This window comes from Peromyscus maniculatus, chromosome 23 (assembly GCF_049852395.1).
Source record: "Peromyscus maniculatus bairdii isolate BWxNUB_F1_BW_parent chromosome 23, HU_Pman_BW_mat_3.1, whole genome shotgun sequence".
NCBI classification, from domain to species: Eukaryota; Metazoa; Chordata; class Mammalia; order Rodentia; family Cricetidae; genus Peromyscus; species Peromyscus maniculatus.
The window spans coordinates 43542298-43554875 of NC_134874.1; the positions used below are offsets into that span (position 1 = coordinate 43542298).

Genomic DNA, 12578 nt, shown 5'->3' on the forward strand with positions numbered 1-12578 from the left:
CCTAACACACGGAGGCTGAGACAGGAGATCCAAAGAGTTCCAAGTCAGCCTGGGCTCCAGTGACAGCCTGTCTCAGAAAGGAGCAGGGAGGGCATGGAGGGAAGGGCTGGTTTGGTGGTTTGGCGGTAGAGTGCTCGCCTAGCATTCACAGAGCCCTGGGTACCATCCTCATGCTGGCCCCTAGCTGTATTATCAAGTGGAGACGGAAGGGTGGATCAGGAGTCCAAGGCGACCCTTGGCTACACAGCAAGTTCAAAGCCAGTCTGGGCTATATAAGTTCCTATCTCAAAAAACAAAAAGCTAGGTGCTCCTAGAGAATACCCAGCAGGCACTGGGAATGTCATCAGCCAAACCCCACAAGTCGGAATCCATTTACACAAGCCTTATTGATCTGTGGCAGGAACATGAAAGCTAAGGCAAGGCTCCCTGCTTTCCACTGCCGGAGGCACAGGCAGCCCAAGAATACAGTTAACCAGAATCAGAAGGCCCTAGAAATCCACACAAGAAATTAGGAACTGGGAATATGTTACAGAAGGGGAACTACTGAGTCAGATCCTCCCCCACACCCACATGGGCACAATTGTGGAGACTGAATTTCCACCCTAAGGTAACTGTCATCTGACACTCAGATACCCTGAAACTCCAAGATGAGCTGGCCAGAGCTAGGCTGGGGGAAGTGGAGAGCACAATTCATTGTGGGGAACTTGGCCAGCGCCTCCCAGAATTCAGGAAGTGGTGGCTTGCTCTGGAGAGGCAGCCGGCCAAAGACCCACACGCAGCCCTGCTGGGCACCCGGCTCTATGCCCTGTGCCTGCTGGCCAGATGCATGGCTGTGCCTAAGCCGGAGCCAACTGGAGAGACTAGCGCCCGCTCCATTGGGTGCCAACAGAGCGCTTTTGATGTAGCCTTTTATCATGTTAAGAGCATTCTGCTCTGAGGAGTGGGGTGCATCACACCTGGGCTTAGGCAGTATACAGCATGACAATCATAGCCACCATCTCCCGTCAAGAAGCCAGGTGAGGGGAGATCCCAAGCCTCTCCATGAGACACTAGTCAGTGAGTTCAGGGTAGATTAAGTCACAAAAGCGGAGTACAGGACAACAGCCCATGTCCACGGTAGTCAGGAACAAGAGTACCCACACTCCTCAATAGAGCCAGACACCTGCTGTGACCCCTGGGCGACCACTTACCACAGACCACCTTGCACTGCCATTTCCTCACCTGCAGTGAAGCTTAAACTGTTCCACAGGGGAAGCACACCAGAGAACCCCCAGGAGCACCCGCTGCCCTTAGAAAGCCCACTCACATACCTGAAAAGCCTCCCACCAAAAGCCCTCTTCCCTGGCTCCCCAAACCTAAACAGTGCATGGACCTGTGGTGGTTTGAATGAGAACGGCCCCCATAGGCTCTTATGTTTGATGGACCAGGCCCCAGTTTGTGGAACTGTTTGGGAAGGATTAGGAGGTGTGGCCTTGTTAGAGGACATGTGTCACTGGGCAGGAGGATGCTTTGAGGTTTCAAAAGACTTGCACCATTCTGTGTGTGCGGTGTGTCCGTGTCCGTGTCCGTGTGCATGTGCGTGTGCGTGTGCGTGTGCGTGTGTGTGTGTGTATCCATCCTTGCCTCCTACTTGCAGATCAAGACGTGAACTCTCAGCTGTTCCTGTCACCATACCTTTGTTCCCCCATCATGGATTCTAACCCTCTGGAAACAGTAAGCACAATTAAATGTTTTCTTTTATAAGTTGCCTTGGTCATGCGTGTTTTGTCATAGTAATAGAAAAGTGACTAAGACAGGACCCAGCCTTGTTCTCTCTTCTGCTCCTGCCCTGCAGTCCTCAACTCCCATCCAGTCCCAGCTTCAGGAGTCCAGCTCCCCCATCTCACAGATCGCCTGCTTCTGCCTTCCTAGTGCTGGGATTACAGGCATGAGCCACCATGCCTTTAGAGTAGTTCAGTAATCCATTCTGAGCTACCAACACTATGCCACTGAATAGAACACTTCAAAAACAACTTGACAGTCGGGCTCAGGTTGGGACTCGATTGGTATAGCACGCACTCGGCACACAGCATGCTCTTGGTTCCAGCATCACAAAAGGCAGGCCTGGTGGTGCTTGCCTCTGATCCCCACACTTGGGAAGTGGAGGCAGGGGGATCAGAAGGTCAAATCATCCTTGGCTACACAGTGAGTTCAAGGCCAGTCTGGGCCTTGTACATAAACCCCTATCTCCACCAAATAAAAAAATCAAGATAAAATAAAAATATCAGTGGAAAGAAACAGACTGTGAGAGCATATACCCCGGACACAGTGAGGACAACTTCATAAGCTGCACCGGAAACAGGGAACTGCGGGAGGATGCTGCAGCCAAGCTAAAGTGCTGAGGGATCAGAGTCTCTGGAAAACGTCTGTGCTGGCTGTTCTCTGCGCTTATTAAGCAACGTTTCCTCAAAGCACCAATTCCCATCCAGCATTAAGTGTTACTGGGTTCTGATCACAACTCACCCCCAAGACTCAAGCAGTCAACACTTCCCAGGCACAAACCAGGCTTGGAGGATTGTTGGTAAATGATATAACTGTAGGGATGGGGAGGAGGCTGGTTGGTAGAGTGCTTGCCTGGCACGCAGGATGTCCTGGGTCCTGGGTCCAGCACCATGTCAACCAGGAGCCAGGGTGGTGCATGCCTGCCATCTCTGTACTCAAGAAGTGGAGCCATGAGGATCAGGAATTTACTAACGGCTACATTGTGAGTTTTGAGGCCAATCTGGACTTCATGAGACCCTGTCTCAAAAAAATAAATAAATAAAAATAAAAAATAAAAATAAAAGTAAGCCGGGCGTTGGTGGCGCAGGCCTTTAATCCCAGCACTCGGGAGGCAGAGGCAGGCGGATATCTGTGAGTTCGAGGCCAGCCTGATCTACAGAGTGAGATCCAGGACAGGCGTCAAAACTACACAGAGAAACCCTGTCCCAATAAATAAATATAAACAAATAATTTGCATATCTTCAGAGAATCTACCAGACAACAGCTTCCTCAGCAAACATCACAAAGCCACTCAAAAACACTCCTAGGAGCTAAAAGACCCCACCAAAGCCCACATTGTAGAGGCAGCAAAATGCCTTCCACAACCCGTGGACACAAACAGCAGCAGCTGAGCTGGGGGTGGGGGGTTGCAAGCCTATCATCCCAGCTACTTAGGAAGCTGAGGCCGGAGGACTGCAAGTTTGTAACTAGCTACACCAAGCTGAATTCCACACCAGCCTGGGCAAAGTAAAGAGATCCTGTCTCAAAAGAAAAATCAGACAGAAGGGAGCGCAGTAGGGGAAGTTGTGCCCTGGGATATGAGAACCTGAGTTCGAAGCCCACCCAGCACCAAGAAAACTAGCTGGGTGTGGCCGTGCGTGCCTGCAATTCCAGCACCAGGAAGGTACAGACAGGAGGCTCCCTGGAGCTAGCAGAGAGCCAGCCCTGCTGAGTCAGCCTACTCCGGCAGTTCTCTGAGAGAGACTGTGTCTCAAAAAGCAAGGTAGAGAGGAGCAAGGTAGGATGCACCTTTCACCCCAGCACTCTGCAGGCAGAAGCGGGATCTTGATGAACTTGTGGTCAGCCTTGTCTACATACTGAGTTCCGGGCTAGCCAAGGCTACAAAGTGAGACCCTGTCTAAAACAAACAAACAAAAAAGGTGGAGATACACAAAGAGACCCAGCGTTAGACTCTGACCCCCAGGCATGGGCACCCACACCCTTACATAGGCATACACATCAACATTCAAACGTTTCACACACATACAGGCCCACTAAAATGACAAAATGCAAAAAGACAGCTGGGATATCACTCAGAATCAGAGCCCTGGCCTAGCATGCACAACACAGTGTGTTCAGTCTCTAGAACTGGGCTGGGGCTTAGTCAGTGGAGGCTCATCTGGCATGTGTGAGGCCTAGGGTTCCATGCCCAGCACTGCACACCAGATGTGATGGTGCATGCCTATAACCCTAGCATTTAGGAGGTAGATTTAAGAGGATCCACAGGTTCAACGTCAATCTTGGCTACAAAACAAGGTTGAGATCAGTCTAGGCTCCATGAGATCAGTCTAAAATCAAAAAAACCACTAATAAGCCTGGATCTGATTCTCCAAGAGCTAAGACTATCATTTGCCTCCAAACACATTCCCAACACCACCCCTCCCTTAATTCTAATTCACTAGCGATCTGCAGAGGGAACTGGGAAGTCAGGCTTCAGAAGACCACAAGGCTCCTTAGGTCTCATCCCACCTGCAGCTCCCAGCTGTGCCCACATCACTCCTTCCTGAGGGCTCTGCCCACCACCCTGGCACACAGCACAGAAAAACATGTCTTGTTTGTGCTTCGTTTTTCTCAGGAAACAAAAAAAAAAATAACACGAAAACAGAATTCCCCTGCTCGGAATACATCACTTTCTGCTAACCACAAATTCTGACAAAGTCTGTTCTACATAATAGAGACCCAGTTAGTTCCTCTTTCTTCAGATTGGCACATTTTACCTTGCAAATTGTGCGTGCATGTGTGTATGTGTGTGTGTGCGTGTAAGTATGGTCTCATATAGTCTTATAGTGTAGGCTTGGATTCTAACTAGATGAAGACTAGCCGTGAATGTATGATCCTCTTGCCTCCACCTCGCCAGTGCTGGGATTAAAGGTGTGCACCATCACACCCAGTTTACTCAGTACTGGGGACAAGACCCAGGGCTTCCTGAAAGCACTCAGCCAACTGAGCTGCATCCCTACCCAAGAGAGATCAAAGACAAACTTGGGGATAGGCAAAAGACAGTGGTAGAAGGAGTAACATGGAGCAAGTACAATGATAAATACATATAGAAATGTTACTAGGAACTCCATTATTTTGTATGCTATCTAAAACAATTAATAACAATCAGAAAAAAAAAAAAAAAACCAGGGCTGGAGAGATGGCTCAATAGTTAAAGAACACCAGTTAGGGCCAGGTGGTGGTGGCGCGTGCCTTTAATCCCAGCACTCGGAGGCAGAGGCAGGTGGATCTCTGTGAGTTCGAGGCCAGCCTGGGCTACAGAGTGAGTTCTAGGAAAGGCGCAAAGCTACACAGAGAGACCTTGAATCGAAAAACAAACAAACAAAAAACACCTACCTGGTAGCTCACAGCCACCTGTAACTCCACTTCCAGGGGATCCAATGCCCTCTTCTGACCTCCTGAGGCACCAGACAAGCATGTAGTATACATATATAAATGCAGAAAAATACCCACACACATGAAATTAAATAAACCTAAAAAGATTAAAACATAAATTATCAAACTAAAATATAATGCTGTCTTTTAAGAGACATATGATAGGGGCTGGAGAGATGGCTCAGTGGTTAAGAGCACTGGCTGCTCTTCTAGAGGACTTGGGTTCAGCACCTACATGGCAGGTCATAACTGTCTGTAATTCCAAGATCTGACACTCTTTTTTTTTTTTTTTTTTTTTGAGACAGAGTTTCTCTGTGTAGCTTTGGAGTCTTCCCTGGAACTCACTCTGTAGCCCAGGCTGGCCTTGAACTCACAGAGATCCACCTGCCTCTGCCTCCGAGTGCAGGGATTAAAGAAGTGCGCCACCACTGCCCAAGATCTGACACTCTTACACAGACATACATACAAGCAAAACCCCAATGCACATAAAATAAAAGTAAATTAAAAAAAAAAGTAGCAACAAGATTTAAAAAAGAGAGAGATGATAATATGCAGTTTTCTTCAAACGTCTAGGCCCCTCCTGTATATCAGGTGTCATTCTAGGTGCTGAGATGTGAAGATGAGTGTGTAAAACAAGAAGATGGATGCTCTTAATGTGAGCAGCCATTTCAAGGGTGATTTAACCACCATCAACTACACACATCCGAGGTGACAGCTCAATGAACTGTGACAAGTGCAAATACCCAGAGAAGGAAATTCACCGAGGCAAGGAACTGAGGGCCAGGGAGTGTGAGCCCAGGCAGGCCAGTAAGAGCAGCTAGAAGGCAGATTAGGCGGCAGGGCAGTAACGGCAGGGGCCAGGGGACCTGACCACAGGGGGCAGGAGGATAGCTGCTGGCTGGAATGTATGGAATGCCATCGCAAGGAGCCATGCTAACACAATGGAGACCAGACTCCCCTGGATCTCCTGGACTAAAGTCCCAAGGCTTGCATGAAGCAGGGCCCAGACACAAGCAGCAATGTGCACGGTCTGTATGTGTAAGCATATATAGAGATCATATGATGGAGCAGGCAGACTGTGCTGGCCAGCAGCCCTGAAATGAGATCGCAGGCTGCACCAACACAGACCAAATTGCTCCAATGCTTCTGAGTATTTATTATTTCCATATTGCTAAGGATGCAACCAGGTCCTTGTGTATACTAAGCAAGTGCTCATCCACTGAGCCACACCCCCAGCTCCACTGGGGTTTTCTTTCTTTCTGTTTTTAATTTTGTGTTTGCATGCATATATGTATGTGCAACATGTGCATGCCTGTGGAGCCAGAAGAGGTTACTGGGTCTCCTAAAACTGGAGTTACAGACTGTTACGTAGCCATATGGGAACCAAACCAGGGATCCTCTGGAAGAGCAGCAAGTGCTCTTAACTGCTGAACCATTTCTCTAGTTTTTATTTTAAGTGTATGAGTATTTTGCCCACATGTTTATGCACCACATGCATGCTATTTCCAAAAATGACAGAAAAGAGTGCTGAAACTCTTGAAAACAGAGCTACAGACAACTGTGAGGAGCCATGTGGATGCTGGTGATCGAACCCGGGTCCTCTCTCTAGCCCCGCTTTTTAAATGGATATTAATGTCTTTATTTGTTGGGAAGAGTGAGATAGGGTCTCGTGTAGCCTTGGCTGGCCTGGAGCTTGCTATGTAGACCAAGCTGGCCTAGAACTGACAGGAATCTATCTGCCTGTCTCTACCTCCTAAGCATTGGGATTAAAGACATGCACCACCAAACTGGGACCAATGTCGTCATTTTTAAAATTGTTTTTATTAGATTTATTTATTATCTGGAGAGGAGGGTAGAGGCGCACCACAGTGCATGTGTGGACGTCAAAGGAAAACTTCTGAGACTCATCTCTCTCCTTACACCATGAGGGTTTCAGAGATCAAACACAGGTAGTCAGGCTTGGCAGCAAGTGCCTTTATCCACCTAGCTACCTCTCCAGTCTTAGTTTTTGTTTTGAAGAGGGTGTCTACCTGCAGCTCATGTTTTTTATTTTGTTTCGTTTTTAAAATCTCATGACCCTCCTGCCTGAATTTCCTGAATGGCTGGCACCACAGATGGATACCACCACACTGGAACCTGATACTTCAACAGTTCCAATTTCAATACACAAATCCACAAGGAGAGAGGGAGCTGGGGAGATGGCTCCATCAATAAGGTGCTTGCTATGCATGTGAGACAGCATGGCAGTGTGTGCCATGTCCCAGCACAGAAGGGATTTCTTTTTTTTTTTTTTTTTTTTAGAAAAAAAAAAGAATATAATATATAGACCTTTTTTCTTTAAATCTAGGGTTTTTTTCCCTCCCTTAACAGACTTTTCAGCGTTAATCCATGTTGTGTTATAGATGCTTCATGTATTTTTTATTATTATTATTATTTTTATTTATTTTATTTTACAATACCATTCAGTTCTACATATCAGCCACAGGTCCCCCTATTCTCCCCCCTCCCACCCCCTCCCCTTACCCCCAGCCCACTTCAGAAGGGATTTCTAAAGGAGGCTGGCAACCCGCCTGGCCAAATCAGCAAGCTCCGGGTTCAGGGAGAGACCCTGTCTCAAAAGATAAGGTGGGAAGCTGGAGAGACAGCTCGGTGGTTAAGAATCTTTGCCCTTCAATCATGAAGACCTGAGTTCAGATCCCAGCACCCACAAACTTCACCAAGGCTAGCTCCAAGGGATCTGACCCCCTTTGCTAGCCTCGGAGTGTGCACAAGCAGACACATATACATAAATGAACCTTTAAAACAACCTAAGATGGAGAGCAATGGAGGAAGAGACTCAGATGGAGCACACTGGGAGGGGATAAGGAAACTGAAATTCCCTGTTCATCAAGGTAATCGAAATTAAAACAAAAAGAGAGTATTCTCTTGTTTTGTTTTGGTTGGTTGGTTTTTCCAGACAGAGTTTCTCTGTGTATCCCTAGCTGTCCTGAACTTACTCTATAGACCAGGCTAGCCTCAAACTCAGAGATCCTTCTGCCTCTACCTCCAGGGTTTTGGGTTTAAAGGTGTGTGCCACCACCACCCAACTCTTAATTACTAATTATTAATTAAAATACTCTTAATTGCCGGCGGCGGCACACGCCTTTAATCCCAGCACTCAGGAGGCAGAGGCAGGTGGATCTCCGTGAGTTCGAGGCCAACCTGGGCTACAGAGTGAGTTCCAGGAAAGGCGCAAAGCTACACAGAGAAACCCTGTCTCGAAAAAACAAAACAAACAAACAAACAAACAAAAACCTCTTAATTCTCTGCATCCACCCCATATGGGAATCAGACACGGGCCATCCAGGCTTAGCAGCAAGTCCCTTCGCTGGCTGAGCCATCGCAGCAGCCATGCAAACAAACTGTGCAAACCCTAGGATCTGGCAAGTCCACTCCGAGGATGTCCGCTTGTGATGGGCAGGACATAAGACCCCAAAGATGTCTACAACCTAACCCCAGAACCTGTGACTTTGTTGCCTTCACTCAGCAAAAGGGAATCAGGATTTCAGTGAAATTCCAGGTTGTTCATTAGCTGATATGAACGAACATATGGAAATGATACATCTTGATTTTCTGGGTGGGTCCCCCATTCACAGGGGTCTTTAAAAGTGGAAATAGACAAAAAGAGAGTCAGACAAGACAACATGAGAGAGACCTGCCTTAGGTCTAGGGAAAGGAAATCATCAGCCTAGGGATGGCCACTTTTACAGTCTGGGAAGGCGGGCAGATGAACATTCCCTCACGGCCTCTGGAGATTGTGACACCTTGTTTTTAGCCAGAGAAACTTGCTTCGGACCATTGACTTCTGGACACACAAGGTGCAGCTGTGTGTGGTGGCATGTACCTACAACCTCAGCATTCAGGAGACAAAGGCAGGAAACAGGAGGACAATAGGTTTGAGGCCAGCCTGAGCTACATAGCTGACCCTGTCTGAAAAATAAACAAATAAGGATGGATGGTGTGGCCTATGCCTTTAATCTGAGCAATCAGGAAGCAGAGGCTAGAAGATCTCTGTGAGTGCAAGACCAGCCTGGTCAACATAGTAAACTGAGTTCTTTTGTTTTGTTTTTTTGAGACAGAGTTTCTTTGTGTAACAGTCCTAGCTGTTCTGGAACTGGCTTCAGAGCCCAGGCTGGCCTCAAACTCACAGAGATCCACTTGTCTCTGCCTCCCCAATGCTGGGATTTATGGTATGGGATGCTGCCACCACCCTACTTGTAAATTCAGTTCTTACGAAGGGCAATCTCCAACGGAGCGTGCAGTTCACCCTTCAAATAAACAATAGCGGGGAGATGTGCTGAGAACCACAACTGACACATTTCTTCCCTGGCCATCCAAACCACTACAAACACGAAGATAGCACAGTCCCTGCGTGACCACCACCGGCGGCTCTGAAGTGTGGGCGGAAGACAGAAGAGGAAATCGGCTGTGCCCAGGAGCCACACCAGTTATTCCTTTGAGGTGTCAAAAGCCAGCCGACTATGAAGGTGCATGCTCGTAGGCAAATGAAGAAGAGGATGAGGCAGGAGGGGTGAAATCAAAATCCACTTGTGGAAAGAGGGCTGCCTCAGCCTCTTGCCCTGAAGTCACATCTATCCTCAGGACCAGGTGAGAGGGTGCCGTGGTTAAGGGCATTTACCACACAAGCTCAACCACCTAAGTCCAGTCCCCGGAACCCGAGTAAAAGTGGAAGGAGAGAACGGACTCCACGAAGTTGTCCTCTGGCTGCCATACCCCCACCCCCACCCCGTGCCAGGCCACATATGTCCACATGCACGGCATACCCACAACAATAGATTTTCTGAAGAGCTGTTCTCAAAGCTGTTCTGATTCCGGCTCGCCTAGCCAACGCCTCCAGGACACACTCCAAGTTATTTTCTCCCAGAAGATAAGGAAGATTTTCGTCACCACTTCACCAGATTGGTGCCAATTTCACATTAGGATGAAAGGACAAGCTAGGTTCCACCAGACTAAAAAACCCATTTTTCAACTTACGTGGCTACCAGGATGGCCTGTAAATCATGAATGGGTTACACGGCTGTGACTAATATACAAGTCACACCACTGCCCAAGGGAGCTAAACTACCTGTCAAAAATCCAGGCAAAATCATTCCTAATGTCAGCCATTAGCTGAGTTCTGCGTGAATCAATATGGAAGACGCCAAATTTGCCGAGAGATCTCCCATCAATCACCGCTGTTACAAGCCACTCCAAACAGGCAGGGGCTCAGGCAGGGGCTCAGAAGTTAAGAGCACACACTGCTCTTGCAGAGGACTGGCGTTTGGGTCCCAGAACCCATGCTGGGTGGCTCACAAGCGTATGTAACTTTGGCTTCAGGGGAATCCAATACTTCTGTCCTAAAAGGGGACCAGTGCGCCCCCCCACACACACACAGTTAAAAATAATAAAGATAAGTAATTTTTATTAAGGCAGAAGTAGCCCCTAGATCAAACAGTCTCCCATTCTTAAAGCACCCTGATAATATACATACATTGTGGCTCCAACATACAGCCTCAAGAATACAATGTTTTTTGGCCCATGCCTTTAATCCCAGCATTCCAGAGGCAGAGACAGGAGTTCGAGGTTAGCCTAGTCTACAAAGCGAATTCCAGAGCAGCCAAAGCTATTACACTGAGAAACCCTGTCTCAAAAACAACAACAAAAAAATTACAATGTTTTACCCAACAAGACCCAAAGACTGCAGACCAACTCCAAATGGAGTTCCACCTAAACACCGCGTCTCTCCATCCATCAAAGGCGTTCATTCATGTCTGCCCTCCCCTGGGGTTAAAAGCTATCTTGACCCAAACCTATCGTCCCTAGAGACTAGGGAAGACCCTGACTTTCCACCAATGCTCTGGATGGCCATGCTCAGTGACACCTAGCCAGACCTGGCTGAAACACACCAGGCCTAGCTCCAACCTTGTTCCTCTGGCCACATGGATGCGTCCTCACAATCCACAAAGCCGAGAAGCCAAGGAAAACAGTCTATATCGAAGATACATCCCTTACCCTGGGCTTGGTCACACATGATCATTAACCACTCTCTAGACCAGCGTTTTCAAGGCGGGATCAGAAAAGATCAAGGTGCAACTCCACACGACCGCGCACTACCGGAGAGCTGGGGAGAGGCGTCCCTGGAAGCAGCGGGAAGGGGTTAGCCCCAGGATGTCCCCCGCCCCACCCCGGGTCAGGCGAGGTGTGGCACGGACAGGTGGTCGCCGACTGCGAGATGCCTGGCTCTCCACGGAACCGCGTGCCCTACCTGTCGCCGGAGGATCCGCCTCCTCGTCAGCCTCCGCCTCAGCTGCCGCAGCGACTGCCGGCGAGGGCAGCGGGTCCATCGCGCGGCCAGTCATGTGAGCCCGCGCACCCACGTGACTTCCTCCCGCGCCCGCCGGCCAGCCCCGCCCACGTCAGCTCTTGTCCGGCGCGGCCACGCCCATCCCGACCTCGCCACGCCCCTCTGCGAGTCCCAAGCATTAAGGCCACGCCTCTGTCCACGGGCCACGCCCAAACCACGTGGCTCCGGCCTGGGCTGCGTTTTGCTGCTGTGGTCCAAGGCTGAGTGCTGGCCCGTGTACCGTCCAAGTGGCCCAGCGCCGCAGCCCGCGCAACTCCCCGCCCTCAGCCAGCGACTGTCACTGGTTCTCTTTCCCATTCACTCACCCACTCTGCTACTCATTCGCGCATTTGCTCGCCCACATACCACATGCTAATCCACTCACTCGCTCTGGTCCCCAGGTCCGTGGACAGGCCTTGGAATTTGGGTGTTAGGGACACTAAAGTGTTCTAGTACCTTCTAGGATTTGGAGCGGGTAAGCTGGCCGGGGAACAGGTGCCCTGACTATGATAGGACTCTTGGAAGATTACTGATGAGGAGCAATATTCCGTAATTGTTTGCAGATAACCAGGCCATTCTCCTCACTGGGGATTGAAGCCATAGGCTCACACATGCTGAGCTAGCCCTCTCTCTCTACTGCTGAACTATAGCCCCAGCCCTTTATTATTCATTCATTCATTCATTTTAGTGCAAGAGGTTTATTGAGGGAGGAGGAGAGTGAAAGGCTGTGTTGGAATGGGGATATGAGAGAGGCAGACAGGCAGACAGAGAGGTAGACAGACAAGGGACAAGAGGAAGAAGAGAGGCAAGAGAAGAACAAGAGGGATAAGAGAGGAAAGAAGAGGCAAGGGAAAAAAAGATGTAAAGAGAGGATTATTCATTTATTTATATGTATATGGCTATTGAGGGTTTTGTTTGAGACAAGGTCTCTCTACATAATCCTGGCTGTCCTGGAACTTACTATGTGGATCAGGCTAGCCTTGAACTCATAGAAATCTGCTGGCCTCTGTCTCCTGAGTGC

The 12578-nt window shown here is 48.9% G+C and overlaps 1 protein-coding gene across 3 annotated transcripts in view; it reads right to left on the reverse strand.

The window, feature by feature from the left end:
• Positions 1-11616, reverse strand: part of Snx8 (sorting nexin 8) — a 50745-nt gene extending 39129 nt beyond the window's left edge. Inside the window, exon 1 of one of the 3 annotated variants that reach the window (XM_016009373.3) lies at positions 11480-11616. In XM_016009373.3, the coding sequence (XP_015864859.1) occupies positions 11480-11573 (94 nt within the window). In that variant the 5' untranslated portion in view covers positions 11574-11616. Of the gene's footprint in view, positions 1-5136; positions 5234-11226; positions 11404-11479 lie in introns of those variants that run through there. The other 2 variants (XM_076560663.1, XM_076560662.1) reach the window with 2 other exon arrangements.
• Between the last annotated feature and the right edge of the window lie 962 nt (positions 11617-12578).